Source organism: Tympanuchus pallidicinctus, unplaced genomic scaffold (assembly GCF_026119805.1).
Source record: "Tympanuchus pallidicinctus isolate F22 unplaced genomic scaffold, pur_lepc_1.0 scaffold1, whole genome shotgun sequence".
Lineage (NCBI taxonomy): Eukaryota > Metazoa > Chordata > Aves > Galliformes > Phasianidae > Tympanuchus > Tympanuchus pallidicinctus.
The window spans coordinates 29870468-29889618 of record NW_026294618.1 but is presented as its reverse complement, the minus strand read 5'-3'; the positions used below and the strand labels follow the sequence as shown (position 1 = coordinate 29889618).

General features: G+C 41.1%; 1 protein-coding gene and 1 non-coding gene across 2 annotated transcripts; one reads left to right on the top strand and one right to left on the bottom strand.

Annotated features, from left to right (window-relative positions):
* Nucleotides 1–1462: 1462 nt before the first annotated feature.
* Nucleotides 1463–1534, bottom strand: TRNAG-UCC (transfer RNA glycine (anticodon UCC)). Its single transcript has one exon. It is a non-coding gene; the product is annotated as a tRNA-Gly (tRNA).
* Nucleotides 1535–3991: 2457 nt separating this feature from the next.
* Nucleotides 3992–17718, top strand: TMEM30A (transmembrane protein 30A). Its single transcript, XM_052679108.1, has 7 exons — nt 3992–4295; nt 8785–8901; nt 9583–9690; nt 10709–10796; nt 11214–11357; nt 13162–13368; nt 15411–17718. The coding sequence occupies exons 1-7, from the start codon at nt 4032–4034 to the stop codon at nt 15602–15604; spliced, it is 1122 nt and encodes a 373-aa protein (XP_052535068.1). The 5' UTR covers nt 3992–4031; the 3' UTR covers nt 15605–17718.
* The last annotated feature ends 1433 nt before the right edge of the window (nt 17719–19151 follow it).

The window sequence follows — 19151 nt, the reverse complement described above, 5'->3', positions numbered from 1 at the left end:
TTTTCTGTTTTGTAGAACAATCTGTAATGTAGAAAAGATGGTAGAAATAGAAAATGGAGGTTACTGCCCTGAACACTCCACTTTCTACTGTGAAAATGCTCAGTTTTAGCTCTTTTCTCTGAACAGCAACATTTAGTTCTATGTTGAATGCTTTACACGTAATGCTTGTTTATACCTATGTAGATTGGCTGACTGAATTAATCTGTTTGACACTTTTATTTGCCTTAATTGACTACTCTCTGTATTAGTGGTTATAACAGCATGAAGTTTTATTTCTTTAGATTTTATTTTAAAGAGCATCATTTTCCTAGAAATAAGAAGACAATGTGATAGAGTAAGAGCCAGAAGAAGATCGTTCAGGGAGAGTTAATGAAATACAATTAAAAAGTAAATGCCAATTGATGGCCTTTTAGATTAATTACAGTACAGTCATTTTTGTAATATTTGTGTGGATTTAATATGCTTGAAATCAGCTTTTTGTCCATCAGCGCCCTCAAGTCTTTCTCTGCAAGGATGCTCTCAATGAGTTCTCCCAGTCTGTACTCTTATCTGGTATTGCCTCAACCCAAGTGTAACACCATGCACTTGGCCTTGCTGAACCTCATTAGGTTCTCATCTTCCTGCCTTTAGAGCTTGTCCAGGTTCCTCCCTTCTATTGTGTAAACTGCACCACTCAGCTTGGTGTCATCAGCAAATTTCCCTACCAGAATGAGAGCCTGTGAGCATGATGTCTCTTGCAGATGAAGCAAGAAGGGGGCCTCAATCAGGTGGCCTGTAGTAGATCTTGACCACCAGATGCCCTTTATTAGTCCAGTCTCTAACTTTAACCCACAAGCTCTCAACTTGTTTATGACTGTTTCTCAGAGGCAGCTCCTTGCACTTCTACTCCACTTCTTCCCACCCCTCCTACCTCACCTATGCCTTCTAAAAAGCTCATAGCCCTCAGTCATGGCATTCCAGTTATGTGATTCGTCCCACCATGGTTCCGTGATAGCAATAAGATAGTAGTTTTCCAATTTCACCATAGTGCAATTCCTCTTGCTTATTTCCCACGTTGTACATTGATACAGAGGCACTTCAGCTGGGCTTTTGGCCACGTTACCTTGTGGGCAGAGCCCTCCCAAAAACTTCTGGGGCAAATCCAAGGTTCTCCCCCCTGCTTTCTAAAGTGCCAGTGTTCCCTGAGTCTTCTCTGTTACTCAGCAGTACATCCCCACCAAATCTGGTTTAAAATCCTGGTGATGAGCCGTACCAGCTTGCTGCCAACTATATTTCTACCCCTCCTGGTCAGTTGTGTCCTATCCTGCTTAAGGTTTGTCCAAGATCACAGAACCCAAAGCCCTGGGCATGACATCAATCATGCATCCATTCAATTCATTCAACTGGTCTGTTCTTTGTCTGCCTGGATACCCGTTTTCCAAGTAGAAGGATTGAAGAGAACACTGCCTGCAAAAATTTGGTATGCGTTGGCCGGGAATCGAACCCGGGTCAACTGCTTGGAAGGCAGCTATGCTCACCACTATACCACCAACGCAGCTGCCAAAATGAAGACCTAATAAATTAGATTACCTTCCCACACACTAAGAAGGATCACTATGAATGTATATTTTTGTTAGTAATTTTTGTTCTGTATCTGTTTTTCTTACGAATGCACACAAATCAATCTGAAGTGCACTATATTGCACAGCACCTTAGTGTAAAAATTCATGAGTGTGAACTTTGTAGGTTGTACTTGCTTGGATTTAAATGAATTTGCCTTAGCATAAACCTATGCAATAATATTCAACCAAGACCTTAGCTTACAGGCAATAAAGTAAAACAGAGATATAACAGAATCACAGAATCACTAATGTTGGAAAAGACCTCTCAGATCATCTAGTACAACCATTTGCCTACCACCAGTATCACCCACTAAACCGAGTCCCCAAGCACCACATTTACCCTTTCCTTAAACACCTCCAGGAACAGTGACTTCACCACTTCCCTGGGCAGCATGTTCCAATGCAGTTCAATCCACTCTTCCTGATAAAAAAATTCTTCCTAATAGGCAACGTTAACTCTCATCCTATTGCTATTGCCTGGAAGAAGAAGCTACCGAACTCCTTGGCACAACATCCTTCCAGGTGACTGTGGAGAGCAATAAGGTCTTTTTCTGAGCCTCCCAGTTCCCTCAGCTGCTCTCTGTGAGACTTGTGCTCCAGAATCCTCACCAGCTTAGTTGCCCTTAAATATCAAAGTATTCAAGCTGATGTTCTTTATTTCTCTAAAGAATGGAAGTAAGATTCCCCAAGGGTTGACAGCTTGTGCCCAGTGTATCTACCTGCACACAGAAGTAGAAGGTGTATTTGGTTCTCATGACAGCAGGCCCCACGTGATGAACCTCGTGCCAGAGTTCCCAGCACCAACTCAATTAGGACTGCAAAACATGGTGCCCTGTGGTGTCCTCTGTGTCTTTGCACAGATGGAGGGATGCCTTTCCATCGGGTTACTGTGATGGCTGCATTGAGGTGATCTTTCATTGATGGAGGCCATGAAGAAGCTGAGTGTCCAGGAGGTGACAGGGTGGCATGGAGGGAACATGTTGCTTTTCCATGAGTAGTCAATAAAATGCAGAGGACAAAAGGGCCCTCTTGAACCTGGCAGCATCCAAGGAAACTTCTTGTCACCTCACAGCACAGGTTTACACTCACTGATCCCTCACTGGATTTTCTGGGAGGCTGAGGCAGCACAAGTCGCCAGGCTTGATGACAGAAGACAAAAGATAATAGAGAAAAGGGTTTTAACAGGGGAAGGGGCTTCACTGCCTGAAGCTCAGAGGGATACATCAGGAATGAGATACAGCTGCCGCACATACAAGGGAAGTGTCTCACATGAGAGCCCTAGATAACTGCTTAGAGCCCAAATTTTAGATGCTTTAAAATAAATAAATAAAAAATAGTGCTCCTGAGCTTCCTGTGCTGCCTGTGGAGAGGCAGGAGCCTGCACAGCCCCACGGCGCTGCTCCTCACCAGACGCCTGCCTCCCTGGTGCTCCCCTTTGGTGTATTTGATTATCCCACTTCATTTTTGGGAAACTATTCCCGTCTGCAGCCAAAGAGCATTGATTACACATGAAATCCACAGAACTACAAAAACAGTTGAATTGGAAGGGACCCTTGAAGGTCACCTAGTCCAACCGCAATGCAAGGGACACCGTTAGATCCGGCTGCTCAGAAACTCATTGCATTACATTTTTCTAAAATCACAAAGAAACATCATTGCTTGCTGACAGCCAGGTTTTGGCCACGTTGACCACCCCCGCCCTCGCTAAATGAACTTTAAAAGGAAAGCACCAGCAGAAGGAGAAATACACAGTTTCAACATTGCGTTGCCTTGAGCTGTGCCCCTCTGGACAAAGCAGTTGCTCAGAAATACACGCACACGCAAGGGTTGATAGTGACAGGACAAGGGGAATGGTCTTAAGCTGAGACAGGGGAGGTTTAGGTTACATATTAGGAGGAAGCTTTTCACACAGAGGGTGGTGACGCACTGGAACAGGTTGCCCAAGGAGCTTGTGGATGCCTCATCCCTGGAGGCATTCAAGGCCAGGCTGGATGTGCTCTGGGCAGCCTGGTCTGCTGGTTGGCGACCCAGCACACAGCAGGGGGGCTGAAACTCAATGGTCATTGTGGTCCTTTTCAACCCAGGCCATTCTGCGATTCCAACCACCGGACTCAAAACCAGCAGCACTGAACATGAGCATGCGCAGAAACAGAGTGGACGGTGAATAAAGGCGCCCGTTGACATTACGCATGCGCTTTCCGCTCCGAGCAGGCGGAAAGAGACAATGAGCGCCCAGATCGTGTCCTGCCGTTGCGCAGACACCGCTCTTACTCTGAGCATGCGCAGCTTCGTCTCGGCGATCCCTTTCCGCCGGGACGCGAATGCTATGTCATCAACCGCGCGCCGTCCCGCGAGAGCGCAGGCGCGGCGTCCGTCGGTCACGTGGTGGGTTCGCGGGCGGGGCGGCCGGCGGTGTCGGCGGGCGGCGTCATGGCGGTGAACTACAGCGCTAAGGAGGAGGCGGACGGGCACCCTGCGGGCGGCGGGCCTGGCGGCGGGGCCGCGGCCGGCGGTGGTGGAGCGGTGAAGACCCGCAAGCCGGACAACACGGCGTTCAAGCAGCAGCGCCTGCCCGCCTGGCAGCCCATCCTGACGGCGGGCACAGTGCTGCCGGCCTTCTTCATTATCGGCCTCATCTTCATCCCCATCGGTATCGGCATCTTCGTCACCTCCAACAACATCCGCGAGTACGAGGTGCGCGGGGACCGGGCCTCCCCTCAGCTCTGAGCATGGGGAGCCGGGCCAGGCGGGGGGAAGGAAAGAAGGAAGCCAAGGTGACGGCTGTGTCGGGAGGAGGTTGGGAAACAGAGTCCGAGGAACTGAAATTCCTGTCAAGGAAAGGCTGAAGTGGAGGGGGAAATAGGAGCTTGAAGCCCGTTGGGCCGTGTCTGGATGCTGCATTTAAGCTTCTTGCCTGGAAGTGTGGGGGCATGCGCATCTGGAAGTTGGCACAGCTATTTCAGAGCACTCTGCTCTGTGCTTGACACACCGACTATCGATGCCACCTTACAGCCCTTTTGAAGGTGATGCAAATGCCTCTTTTTAACAGGATACTACACTGAGAAACATTAAAAAAAGAAAAAAAAAAAAAAAAAAAGTTGGCTAGCACTTATTATGATGGTTTTGTTTAGAACAAATGTTTATTTATTAAAGTAACATGCACTCTTATGCTGATGTTATGAGAAATGTATGTTTATCCAATTATATTTACCATATCTTTTCATTCTGATTGTATCTGGGTTGATCCTTAAGGATGAGAACTTCATCAGTTTCCTCCAAGTCCAGAACTGTAAATTACATTTAGGTTGGATGTTAGGAAGAACTTCTTCATAAGGATGGTCAGGTGCTGGAAGTTCTGTGACTCCTTGTAGATAGATCCCTGCTGTGTGTGTATTCACTGGAGCAGGTTGCCCAGGGAGGTTGTGGATGCCACATCCTTGGAGGCATTCAAGGCCAGACTGGATGTGGCTCTGGGCAGCCTGGTCTGGTGGTTGGTGACCTTGCATACAAAAGCAGGGTTAAGACTAGATGATCCTTGAGATCCTTTTCAACCCAGGCCATTCTATGATTCTATGAAATGTTAAGGGCTGTGTCTGGTTAGCAGTTACTTATGTACTGCTGTAAAGCTCAAGCAGGAGCCACAAGGCATCTGTTCCCTTCTGACACGTACAGTTAGTGCGACTAACACTACCCTACACAGACAGACTGCATCTATGAAGCAGTGTTGGTCACTTATATTTGGAAATGAGATAGCAGGTGGTAGTCTTTGGTCTCTTCTAGATTCAAGGTATTAAAGATAGGTAAAAATGTTCCTAGTTTTTTATCAAGTGTGTTTATCATTTGTGTTGCCACCTCCCCCTGGAGTTTGGTCAGACTTTATTTTTCTGGGGATAGGGTTTGTGAGTTCTGTGAGTCTGATGTTGTGATCAAACAGTTCAGGTATGCAAGTAAAAGGAGGAAGCTTATGTTCCGTTCTTTGATTCTAATGCTTTTCTATAAAGTGTTTTAGTGCAAAAATTGTGGAGAGGGGGAGCATGCACAGCTACCACTGCACATCAAAAGGTCTTTGCCTGGTGCTCTGGCTTTTCTTAGTAACCTCCAGACGTTACTCCCAAAGAGCCACTGATATAACTTTGGGAGACAAGGCTTCTAAAAGCAAGTTGTGGTGACTGAGCTCATTTAGAAATGTAACTAGGGGAGGAAGCAGAGCTGCTTATTTACACCCACCTCAGACAGTAGTCTCCTCATGAGGTGTCTCTGTGTGTGTGTATAGCAGCCTGAAAGCTTGCTGTATTGTAACTGAACAGGATGTATGACTGATGTCCCCAAATACATATTTGTGTGCAGTTCATATTATCCCTAGTCCTGTTCTGGAAATTGATGCTGCAGTTTCTGAGAACTGCACTGTTCTTATGTGGGTGCAAGCAGTGAGATGTGGCCTTTCCATTGATTTCATTTAGAAGCTCTCTTGAATTTAAATGTGGAAGATGTCCAGAATATTAAGTGTATGAGGATTATGGATTGTTGTGTGTGTGTGCACGCTGGTTTTTCTCTATCTTCTCAGTTTCAAAAATGTCCATCATGGGAAATTGTTCATTTGAGAGAACTATGAGGAAAAAGCTTCAGAAATGTCTATTTTCTGCCCTATATTATTAAAAGCCAATGTGGTCCTATTTTTATTTTTAGAATGGATAAAGAACTGCTGACAGCACATTAAAATGTGATACAAATTGAGCAATGTCCAGGACACTCATTGAACAGGAAGCACATCCCGGTGCTGCGACTGCTACTTGTGAATTGCTTAACAGTAGTTAAAACCAGACCCAAAGGCACTGCTAGGAATGAGGAACTGAGGTGAGGTGCCTGACTATTGTGTGCATCTTCAGTGCTGCGTGTGGTTCTTGTGACCCCATCACCAAAATGATGCAGAACTTAGTGAAATCTGCAGAGATGGATATAGGGGAAAAAAAAAAAAAAAAAAAAAAACCAAACCAGACTGATTGGATGCCTTTTATGCAAGAAGTGGCCAGGGACAGTAATTGCTGGTCCAGAGCAGAGGAGCTGAGGGGAGGCCTCATGGAGGCTGCAGCTCCTTGCAGGGAGCGAAGGGCAGCACTGTGCTCTGCTCTGTGTGGCAGCAGCAGGCCCTGAGGGAATGGCATGGAACTGCATCAAGGGAGGGCAGCTGGGGGTTAGGGACAGGTGTTGCACCACAGGATGGGTTGGCATGGCACAGGCTGCATAGGGCAGTGGACACAGGCTTGAGCTGTCAGAGTTTATGGAGCATTTTGAGCACTCTCAGACGCAGGGTTTGATTTTGTGTGCTGTGTGGAGCTGGGAGTTGGACTTAGTGATCGTTATGGGTCCCTCCAACTCATGATATTCTATGATTCTTCAGTAGCATCCATTTGTAACAGCATGTGAAGCCTACAAAGAGCACAGATGGTTTGGAGAATTCATATGCACAATAGCTGTGTTATTTCTGCACTACAAAAACAAGCGAGCTGAGAAGGACGTCAACAAACTGACCAGCCATTGGGCCAGGAGATACCAGCTCCATGTGAGTCTGTGGTCTCTTGTTATTGCTCTCTGGAGCCCTGGTGCTGGGTCATGTGGATTTCTGCCTTGGCTCCGTGCATTAGTTCTTGTGTTCTTGAAGCAGTGGTTTCATTATTTGTCAAGAGATGAAAACATATCTGTATTACTTTAGCTAAGCTGTCAGTGGAACATGTAAGGTGTTCTTCATGTAAGTGAAATTTTTAAATCTTGCTGGTCCTTGTGCTGCAGCTGGACCGAGCCTTGAAGGACTGCAGAGGCAGAGCTACTTATGCATAAATTCAGTATCTTGTTTAATGAGAGGCAAAAATAATGCAAGCTGTTCCCCCACCTCACAGCTCCTGAATCTGATTTGTTTCAGCTGAGCTTGTCAGAGGAAGGTATCATCTGCCAGAAGCCTGGCAGCAGAACACAGGCTACTAAAGCGCCTTTGCTGAAGAAAGAGCTGCAGCTCTTAACAGATAGCAAACAATTTATGGGGAGAGAGACCTTGAAGAAGATCCAGAGGGAAATGGGCTTCAATTGTTCCTTAAACCTTGAAACTGCTTGTTTTATTTAACCTTAATATGGATTTTAGGACAAATCATAAATCATTCTCAGTAATGTTTGACTACAACCATAAATCAGAACAAACCATTTGCAGCAGTCTTTCATAAAACTGAGCAGGATTTGTAGTTCAGAGCACTTTGTTTTGATAACTTGTCATGTGTTGTGCTGATCTGAGTTTCTAATTCTAAGTAGCAAGCATCTTTTAAGTGTAGGAATACTAGTTCGTAGGCAGATGGAATCTTTGTCCTACTCATGGAGCTGACCTGCTGAACCCAATGCAGTTATTTCCTCCTGTTTGCATCCTGAAGCCATGCAGGAGAGAGCAACGAAATGCAGTCAAGGACTTCTGTTGTCAGGGGGCCATAGAATGAGTGCCCAGGTGCTCAGGATACATTATGTGTGTTGTAAAGGTAGCCTGAATGTGCAGGTTTCAGGTAATTTTTCTTGTTCTTGTTGCTAGACTATTAAAGACAGATACTTGATAAGCTGCATTAACAGCAATCATCTTTCTTTTTCATGTGGCATTTTACTATTCTTGGCATTAGTGTCTTCATCTTCCTTGTTTAAGGAGAGCTTTTGAACATTAAGTGGTTTTTGAAAAATCTTCTAGCTGATTCTTTGCTGTCTAGGTTTAAGCACTGAAAGTTTTCTTATGCAGAACTTCTTTCTTATGAAATATCTAGGTAGGCTTTTAAAAACTAGACTTCTCTGGAAGGCGTGTAGCAGCTTAGATCTGCTTGTTATATATGAAGTGTGTTTGGAAATGGTGTGGCGCCTTGAGTATCTGCTGTGTGTATTTTGGTGGGGTTTTTTTTTTTTGTTTGTTTGTTTTTTTTCCCTCTTCCCCAGCGTTAATGGCCCACACTGGTGCCAGGTTTGTTTGAGGCTGAAACATAATATGTAGTCAGAATCACAAAATAGTTTGGGTTAGAAGGGACCATGAGATCATCAAACAGGGCTTTTGGAACTGAGATGCAGTAAGGTTGCAAAATAAATGCCACACTGATTCTCTGGCTTATAAATCAATTTTCTTTGTTTTCCCACTGTAAACTAATGTGAATATTTTTTTCTGTTATAGATTGATTATACAGGAATAGAGCCTTCCAGTCCTTGCAACAAATGTTTAAATGTGTCCTGGGATAGCACACCGCCTTGTACTTGCACAATCAATTTCACATTGGAGCATTCATTTGAGGTATGTAACCTTGCATGCAAAGTGAAATGAGAACTGCTGACGTGGTTTATTTCCTAAATGATAGGAAAGCTGCATTCCCACAGCCTTACTTTGTTTCTATCTTAAAGGATTGTTTCTAGTTTTTCTATGAACATGGATATGATGGCTGTGTATCTTCTCAGAAACAGGGATGAGATGGTTTTTAATGCCTCTCTTTGCCTAGAATTGCACAGTGTTAAGTGGGATACCTTTTACACATCTGGATTTACTGTGTCCTAGTTGGATTTCATGTACTTGACATGTAGATGAACTATTCCTGCACAGCTTCAACTGAATTCAGCAGGAAGTGACACAACACCAGGTGCGTGCTTTTTTGCAAACTGGAGGCAAATCATAGAATGGCCTGGGTTGAAAAGGACCACAATGATCACCTAGTTTCAACCCCCAAAATAATAACAAGATAAGTATTGGGATAGTACTGATGAATATCATACTGCTGGTTTATGGCACGTTGATATTGTTTGACTTCAAGTTGCCAGCTTTTGTTGGGATAGTATTGTGTACTCAGTATGAACAGAGTTGAGTCTTTGAGTGTTACTATAAAGTAAACTCAATTTAAGAGGTTAAAGTTCCAGCTCTCAGTTAACTAGCATCCTTGTGTGTTTTATTGATCTGTTGTGTGAATTCAAACCCCTCTTGTAGAGTAATGTATTCATGTATTATGGACTTTCCAACTTCTATCAAAACCACCGTCGCTATGTGAAATCTCGAGATGACAGCCAACTAAACGGAGACAACAGCTCATTACTTGTAGGTATTCAAGCTTTGATATTAATAGGCAATGAACAACTGACTTGCATAAGTTATCACAGGGCAGAATATGGAGTTTAATAATAATGAAGCTGTAGAATTTTTGTATTCCAGAAAACAACAGTAAGGAATTCCATACTTTTTATGAGAAAATGTAAAATGCTGTAATTTCATGGCAGTTGTTCAGTGGACAGCAGTGCAGTACCTCAAACACATCTCAAAATCGAATAGCTTTAAACTTTTCACTTTCAGATGATAGTACGTATGTGTACCCATTCATTTTCAGTATAAAATACTGTTACCTAACACTTGGTTTGGATATTGCAGCTAAATGCATTTGTTTCTATAGAATCAGGTTTGATACTGAGCATCAGCATTACTGGAAAATGTCAGTACTCTGTATTCTGCTCAAAGTACTGCATAGAGTCAGATTGCTCCTCCTCCTAGTTTTGGCAGGGAGTGGAAATACGTGTGGATTCTTGCTCCTGCAAAAAGTATTCCCCCTTTTATTGCATGTAAATTGGAAAAAAAAAGCAGAGTTTCAGGAAGTTACAGCTGATGATTGACATTGGATTTCAGGTCACTTGTTTTTGGCATGATGTTTGTGTGCTTACAACCTTATTATTTTATGCTGAGCTTTGTTACTTACTGCAATCTGTTATCTCTACCACTGGTGCATACAGGGAGTTTGGGGGGGAGGGCAACTTTATTAAAAGAATGCTGGAGTACTTCATGTTTCAGTTAGAACTTTTTTTTTTTTCCTTTCAACAGTTTCCAAGAGGTCTTAATTTTAGAATGACCATCGTGAGATTTTTGATTTTATTCATATTTTATCTAGTTTATATTCCTGCTTGTAAAGAAAAAAAAATCAATCATATTGATTAGCAGTGAATACTGAAATATTGTAAATAAGCTTACTCATGAGAAGATTTTTGTAGTAAGTGTAAGCTATGCACGCTGAAGTACTGAAGCATAAACTAGCACAGACTGATCTGCCCTTTTTCTTTCTAACTATCAGAATCCAAGTAAGGAATGTGAGCCCTACCGCACAAACGAGGATAAACCCATTGCTCCCTGTGGGGCTATTGCCAACAGTATGTTTAATGGTATGGTAACACTTCTAAGTTTAGCATTTAGACGTTTTTGTGTTGTTGTGTATGCTTTGTGCTGTTGCTTTATCCTGGCTATTATTGTGGATTGTTTTGTTTTGAATTTACACACCTTACTTGTTTGGAATGTTCGGAATAAAAGACCATTTTTTTTAGTAGCTATCACAGTGAATTTAATCTGATAGCACACAAGGGATTGAAACATCTGTTGTGAGTGGCTGTTATGGCTGTGGAATAGATGTAATAGGTGTATGTAGATATAACACATTGCTATGGAACCTGCGTGGATTCTCACAGAACAGTTTTTGATTGTGGCAGTTTTTTTTTTTTCCTGGAGATGTTTTACTGCCTATCAGGATCATTATCTTATAAAAGTCACTCTTATCTAGTGTTCCAATTTGATTTTCTCCATAGATACATTGGAATTATACCACGTTGAAAATGACACAAGGACTGCTATTACTTTGATTAAAAAAGGCATTGCGTGGTGGACAGATAAAAATGTGAAGTTCAGGAACCCTACAGGAGATGGAAATAATTTAACTGCACTCTTCCAAGGTAAGAAATATGTGAAATTTTAAGAAGAAAAGATTTCAAACACATTGATTGCCATGGATTTTTACCTCAATGACAACATTGTAGTGAACATACTAATTAAAAATATTGTTCTATGTAGAAGTCCAAGCTAAGGGCTATTCTGCTGTCTGGAAAAGTTGTCTGTTAACAGTGGATGTTGCAAACTTAATGTGGAACTGTTTTTGTTTTTTCTCATTTTACTGTAGTCATTCAACATGTAAAACAGAACCTGTTGTTGTTTCCTTTTTAATCTTTCTGAAGTTTCATAAAAGCTCTTTCTGTCAGTTGCTCGGCATCAGATTAGTTTTGCTTTGGCAGCTAATCCAATTTGTTAAGATGGGGAAAAGATCCCTGGTTTAAGAGATGTTTCAGTAACTTGCTGTTTGGAATATCAAATCTTTTTTTTTTTTTTTTTTTTTTTTGATAAATTTTTATGCCTTGAACACTGAGAAGATCTTAGTAAGTGCTAAGTGCATTGCTGTAATACATGGCTTTAACTTGAGGAGAAATCCTGTGATTATTTAACCAAACGGTGTGGTTTTTTTTTTTTTAATGTTTCTTCTGATAGATCTTGCAGTACTGTTTAAAATCTGATTATTTGTGAATAAATTGACTGATTTCTCTCATTTGTAAGGTTAAATGTAATTAAATACAGTCTGATAAGTCAAAGTTTCTTTGACTGACAAAGTCTTAAAGCAGTTTTCCTTTTGGGCTTTAGGGTCTGTGTGTATATGTAAGATAGAAAATAGCTTTAGGTTTAGCATTTGTGTGTTTCTTGCTTAGTCACAGCCAAGTGACCTTAGCAAAGTGACATTACCCTTGGAAAGGCAGATACCGTACTCTAATACAGTGTAGAATTGTATTTCCAGTAGTTAGCAAAAGCACCTGTGACATCATCTAAAGTACTGTATATAATTTTATTTGCTCATGGTCCAGAAAGTAGTAGAGCAGGAGAGCTATGATCATAATGGAGAATTATCTCACAACAGTAGAGTAATATTTTGATAAGGCTTCCTATCTATATAAATGTATAGAGTGGGCAAACTTGTTTTAGCCATAGACAGTGCTGTTGTGTGAGTAAATGGGTATACACTGCTGTTTAAACTGGAAACTCTGCAGGTGATAGAGGAATGGATAGATTGCTCAGAGAATCATAGAATGGCTTGGGTTGGAAGGGATTATGAAGCTCCAGCCGTCTCACCACAGGCAGGGCTACCAGCCTCCACATTTAATACTAAACCAGGCTGCTCAGGGCCCCGTCCAGCCTGGCCTTGAACACCTCCAGGCACGGGGCATCCACAACCTCTCGGGCAGCCTGTTCAGCACCTCACCGCTCTCTCTGTAAAGAACTTTCCTCTGATATCCAACCTAAATCTTTCCTCCCTCAACTTAAAACCATTTCCCCTTGTCCTGCTATTATCTACCTTTTCAAGGAGTTGACTCCCTTATAAGAGTGGTTGCTAAGTCTCCCTCTTCAGATAATTTCAGAAACTGCCTGGGCATGGTCCTCAGCACAGTGCCCTAGGGTGTCTTTGCTTGGGCGGGGGTTGGGCCAACTGAAGTCCCTTTCAGTCTCAGCCATTCTATGAAAAGAAAAAGTTCCTGAACAGTGATCTTCTGAGTTCTGTTTAGAATCTAAACAGTAATCTTGCAGTGAGCCAGCCTGGCTCTTCATACTACTTAAGATTTAATGTATGTTTTTTATGATACTAGAATTAATTTTGGTGATCTAGTGCTTCATTTAGTCCTGTGTTTGAAATGCTTTATTGTTTTTGTTTCATCTTAGGTACAACAAAACCAGTAAACTGGCCCAAACCAGTGTATATGCTGGACTCTGAGCCTGACAACAATGGCTTTATCAATGAAGACTTTATCGTGTGGATGCGCACTGCTGCTCTGCCAACATTTCGTAAGCTGTATCGTCTCATTGAAAGGAAGAGTAACTTACAGCCTACCTTACAGGCTGGAAAATATTCTTTGGATATCACGTACAGTATCCTTTGAAAATGCCCTTAAAAACTCCTTAGAGCATTGGCTGGGTTACATGGGTATACTTCTGAGGAAGTTTAAATCAAACAAAGCTTTATAATTACTGTCATCTAAGTATAGTTTATAGAACTAACCTGTGTTTGTTCTGTTAAGATCATGAAATTCAGCTCCATAGCTTCATAAGAGGAAATGACTGGGTCAGTTTGACTTGAGAATCACCATCTGAAGCGTGGAGTTGACTGAACTAGTTAAGAGTATCTTTTGGAGGGTATTACTCTTCTAGAAGTGTAGGATTTTCTCCTGCCTGATCAAGAGGGTAGAGGGAGGAAAACACAATGCTGTGGAGACAGCTGGATCTTCAGACACAATCTAATATAGGAATGATTTGTAAATTTGTAGTCTTATTGCAAGTTTTTTTTTTTTTCACTTGGAGTTAGGCTTATATTCTTTAATGTTTGTACCATTTTAATCATGATCTTAAACTATTGTGTGGTTCACATAGAACTACATTATGTATTCAACAAGAATGAAAATATTCTGTGGATTTTTTTTTGTTGCTCTTTCTGTTTTTGAAGACAAAACGGGACAAAATATACCACCTCACTCTTCTGAAGAGGCATTGTGAGAAGACATGTTAATCATGGGGAAGATTTCAGTGTAAAATTTGCCCAGTAAGCAAAATTTTGAAGGACACTAGTGTCTTCTCAGTATGCTTGAGTGCTTAGAGGGGTATGGTCAGTCTCCTTCACCCCTGGTCTCGCACAGCTTGTTTGTATATGTGGGTCCCTGCAGTCCCTGCTGACTGCTTTGAGAGATTGAGACTGAAGTCTCTGAATGGGAGTGTTTTCATGTGATAATTTTTGGGCAGATACAAATGCAGGCAGACTAACAAGAAGATGCACCATAGCCATAGTTCAGGTGATGCTTGAGCTGATAAGTCTTTTTGAAAGCTGTTACTTGACCTAAGTCACAGGTTTTGTTTTTAGTTTGTAAAATGCTGTATGGTCATACTTCATTTACACTCAGGCTGGTAGCACAGTCAAATGCAGTGTACATTTTTACTTTTCAGTATATGTGCTGCCCATCCTTTGCTTTTCTGTGGAGTGCTTTGACACTGAAGGAGATTGAATACAAGGGGAGAAATTTCTCAGGGGTACAGAAATTTAGCATTCATTCAGGAGTTGGGGCCTACTTTGCCTCTTCCTGTGGCTTTGTGTACTGTTGTCAGATCACTCTATTTGTAGACTTGCTCCACAGCAACCTTTTGCTGAGTGATTGCTCAAATCTGTGCATAAAGTTAAATGGCTTGCTTGACAATGAGAGAGAAGTTTCATGTCTTCATGCTGTAAAAAAATTGAGAGAAAAATACAGCACAAAAAAAAAAAAAGGAAAACTTGGTAGCTTAGAAATTTGAGTATACATTCTAAACCTGTACTCTTCAGGGCATAATGACAGTATGTAACCTAGGGCAGGCAGAATTTAGAGGTGAAAATAAGTCCAGAGCTGTGGGTCAGGTGCACATCTGCCATTCCTTTTTGGGCAGACAAAAGATGAGGTAGTTATGTAGGAAAGTAAAGGAGGTAGGTTGTCATAATTACCGAATTCTTAAAACTTGAAAGCTCCTGAAGATCATTTGAAGAGCTACAGCAGTATTTTTCTTCCTTTTAAAACAGCAGGGAGTGTATGTAAAATGGAGTCCACATAAAGTCACAAAGAAAAACTCAAATACAAATTTCAGTTCTTGAGAGTATTTCCTTTGTTTTATTGAAGGTGCTTTCAAAAACCCATGAAACTATCCTCTTCATAGGAGAAGAGAAAACGCATAACATCTGGGGCATTTTTCTTGGAGTAGTTGATGGTGCCCAGGTTAGTTTTTGCTTAAAAGGTCATCAAAATTTTCAGTGTTTACACTTTGAATATTCAAAGAATGATGTTTGTATTGGGTGCCTGAGTGAGATGATCCAGAGTGTTAATGTGCATGACTAGGCTAGGTTTGGAAATGCACTTCATGTTTCTTATTTTCCTATACTCCTTGTTTTCTCTCAGATTATCCCGTGCACAGTTTTGATGGACGAAAAAGAATGATCCTAAGCACCATCTCATGGATGGGAGGCAAAAACCCCTTTCTGGGAATTGCGTACATCACTGTTGGGTCCATATGCTTCTTCTTAGGAGTTGTATTGCTGATCATCCATCACAAATACGGAAATAGAAACACTAGTGCAGACATTCCCAATTAATCTCGTATTTTGAAAGCAACCATGCTGCATGTGCATCAAGGCCAGTCCAGAATGGACTCAGTTGTTGGAAGATAAATCTCTGCTAACGTCACTTCTGAGGCTGGGTATATAATTTTATCTAAAGACCTCCTTTCCCTTTGCTGTGAATTAAATCTCAAAATGACAGGTATACAATTAACTGCATTGATTGTATCTCTGCATACATCAGAAACGATTTTCTGATGTTTGCCTCTAGCTGGGCAGGCCACTTGATGCATGTAGCCCTGGTTCCCTTGATGCATCTGCTGCTTGTCATGTGCTGTGTAATGTCAGTATGATTCAGTACATACAGATTGTGGAGAAGGCCATTGTAAGATACTGTGTAAATTGTTAACTTAGCAGAATTTGAGTGTCAGTGCTGTTGAAAGGAAAAGGCAAGTCTCAAGTGTTTTTTCAATTTACTGTCTTGTGTGCATGGACTCCTACATTTCTGGCTGAGATTTTAATATATTTATATTAGCAGTTAAATGTTTTTTCCTGTGTCCTACCCACCTTTGTTATGTTAGATTATTTAAAGGCAGTGCAAACTGCAACACCTGGAATTCCTTTTAATAGTTGCAACAGATGTGCCTGGCCAGTAAAACAGCATTATATAAAGGCATCAGAAAGCCTATTTGTGAATTATCTGTATGAGTTCCTCTTAAATTTTGTTCTAAACTGGGAGACATTTGTTGCAGGTAGAACCTGCGGTTTTGTCATTTTCTTTGCTTTAAGTTATATCCAGCAGTAGTTTTCCTGATGTGCTTGCTGGTTTTGCTTTTTAAAGAGTATCTCCAAGCAGTAAGCAAGATGAACCTAAAATGTCTGTTCCAGTCACAAATTTGAGCAAATTCTTTTCACTAAAGAGTTTATTGAAATGTGTATTCTGCTGAGCAGGCTTTGTTGTAAAGGAAATCTCATGTTCTGTTTCCTTATTTGGAGTAGATGTCACAATAAATTCTTTCAGTGTTGAGATACTGAACTGTAGAAATGGAAGAGTTGAGATGACAGTAATCTCTGTTATTCCAGTGCAGGTTAAGTTTGCAGTGAAACATAATTGAAATATTGCAGTTAGAAGCGGTGTGAGTTTTAATGTCTTAAACTACAGAAAGATTCACTTCCAGGTTAATTTGAAGCTAGCTAATCTGTAAAATACTACTTGACTTTTTTTTTTTTTATTTTATTTTTTTTTTTAGATGATGCACAGAAATTGTAATGTATATGGTGGAGATCACTTTATATGCAACTAGCTTCATAAGTACTGAGTGTATTAAAAAGACCTAATAAATTCTGCAAACCATTTATTAAGAGCTTTTACTTTGTTCTTGAACATGCATTTATTTTCATCTGGATGAAAAGACATCAAGATTGAATGCATTTTACACAAATTATGTTTCTCAGTTACAAAAAAATCAATGTAACATCCATAGCCAACTTTATACAACACTGTATTAATTTAGCACATAAATGCAAAACTATTTTTACTCAATTACTTGTGTAATCTTTTTCAGCTAGCAGTTTAAGTGTATTGGTCTGCATACACTGCAGAGTGAAGCAGTGTTTCCATGGTGCTGGTTTTCTGTATAAGCATGTAATTTGCTTACACAGGACATTGTGGAAACACAGGGCTCTTAAATCTTCTAGATTTTTTTGCAGTGTTGTATCTGTTACTGGAACTATAGTATAAGGATATATAACTCTGTATATTGCAAGGTTGAAAAGTTGCACAAAATTTTAAGCTGGTCATTCCTCTGTAGAAGAGTTTAGTCAAAACAAAGTAAACAAGTAAGGAGATGTTTTCCATTTACTGCTTATTAAAATATTTTGATTTTTAAACTGTTTGTGATTTGAAAGGTAAATGTTTTGCTTTATTCATGACCCCTTATCTTTTCTGAGTAGGGAATGCTGTTTTTTGGGGCTATGTTCAAAATGGAAAACAATATTTTTCTATCTCTACCTTGAAATGTTTTTTAGTGCTTTTTCCTTTTCCTGTTGACCACAGCTGTCAATGCTGTTTGGATTTTCCTAATGAAGTGCACCAGGATAAGAATTACTGTCTGTTTGGTTCTTGCTACAAATAAAGTGTTTTTCTGAAAGCCTGTAGCGCTAAATACTTGTCAGACAATATGAACACTATGCCTGAGGAGCTCAAAATATTAGGTGAAACTTGGCATCTCTTGTTTTACTCTTCTACACTTGCCTCAGGGGCGTGCAGGTAACTATTGAGGTTCTTGGATTTTGTATTTCCTGGAGGCTGCCAGTGTGTTCAAAGGTGAAGCCACAGTGTCCCTATCTGACACTTGTCAGAGCAGTGTCATTGTCCCAGTGCTCAGTGCCATGCATTGGACCTGACCGCTTGTGACCTTGGTTCTTCAGTGGCATTCATCCTGCACAACTAGAGAGCGAAGCCTCTCCTTTCCAAGTGCCAGCCAGGCACTTTCCAAATCCCACCCTGTTCAGGTAGTGCCCAAAGTGTGAGATTATAGGCTTCCTGTAAGAGGGTGGTGTTAGGAGAGCCCGCTTGTGAATGAATCTTTCTTGGAGAAATTAATGTGGGAAACTAGGATGTGTCTCTGGCTTATGCAGGAGCTTTTTAACCAAAATCCTTTGCATGTGCCCATCTTTCTTCCAGACTTGTTGAGATCTACATAGCTGTAGCAAAGCAGAGGGCCCCTTGGATACTTCTAAATTGCCTTGGGCTATTTGGAGAGCTGTTGGTTGTGATTAGTTGAGTCAGAGGGAAGAGTTACCACTTTAAAACTTGAATGTGAAGAATCCTTTGTAGTCTTTGCCTCTTAAGGTACCAATGGTACTGAAACTGCCTCTCTGCAGCCTGATTTTGCTTTAATTATGAATGTTATACCTTGAAGAACACAAGCCTTGCCTTTTTATAGAAATCTCCTTGGGGAGAGAGGCCATGACAATCTAATGTCAGGTAACATTTGCTTGAGTCTGCCAAGCAGCACAAGGAAAGATCAGGTGTTTGCCCTGAGTTCACTGCAGGTGTTAATGACTGCACCTTTCTCAAATGCTCTTCCTGCACTGGGGCAACATCAGTGTCACTCATCTGTAGACACACAGATATCAGATATTCAGCTGAAGTGTCTGATTGGAAAAATGTAACTAAACCTAACACAGAAAATGCACTCAATTAATTTAAAAATAATGTAGAATACACTGATTGGAAGGCAGCTGCTTGAAAAGGACTTGGTTCTACATAAGACTGGTATCTTTTTTATTTGTTGTATAGGCATTCTGTATTTGTTACCATAGGTTGTTCTCTGCAAATGAACTAACTTTAAAGAGTTAGAAAGGAAGAGTGCAACATTGCAAAAGCCTTCAGCAATGTCCCAACAGTAATAAGTACTTCTCAAGGTATATCAAGTCCCCATAAGGGACTATTGGCCTAGTTACAATGAGTTACTTTAAAAATAAATAAATAAAGGGACATTTTGAATACCTGTGTCTGTGTTGAACAGCCTGCCAAAAGAGAAATCTTGCTTGGTGGGGGGAGGAACTGAATGGTCAT

Bases quoted from the DNA above. Each gene is read 5' to 3' on its own strand.
- TMEM30A (XM_052679108.1), top strand. From the start codon at position 4,032: ATGGCGGTGAACTACAGCGCTAAGGAGGAGGCGGACGGGCACCCTGCG. The intron at 8,902-9,582 runs GTATGTAACCTT...CCCCTCTTGTAG, and splicing joins CATTGGAGCATTCATTTGAG to AGTAATGTATTCATGTATTA. The intron at 9,691-10,708 runs GTAGGTATTCAA...TCTAACTATCAG, and splicing joins GAGACAACAGCTCATTACTT to AATCCAAGTAAGGAATGTGA.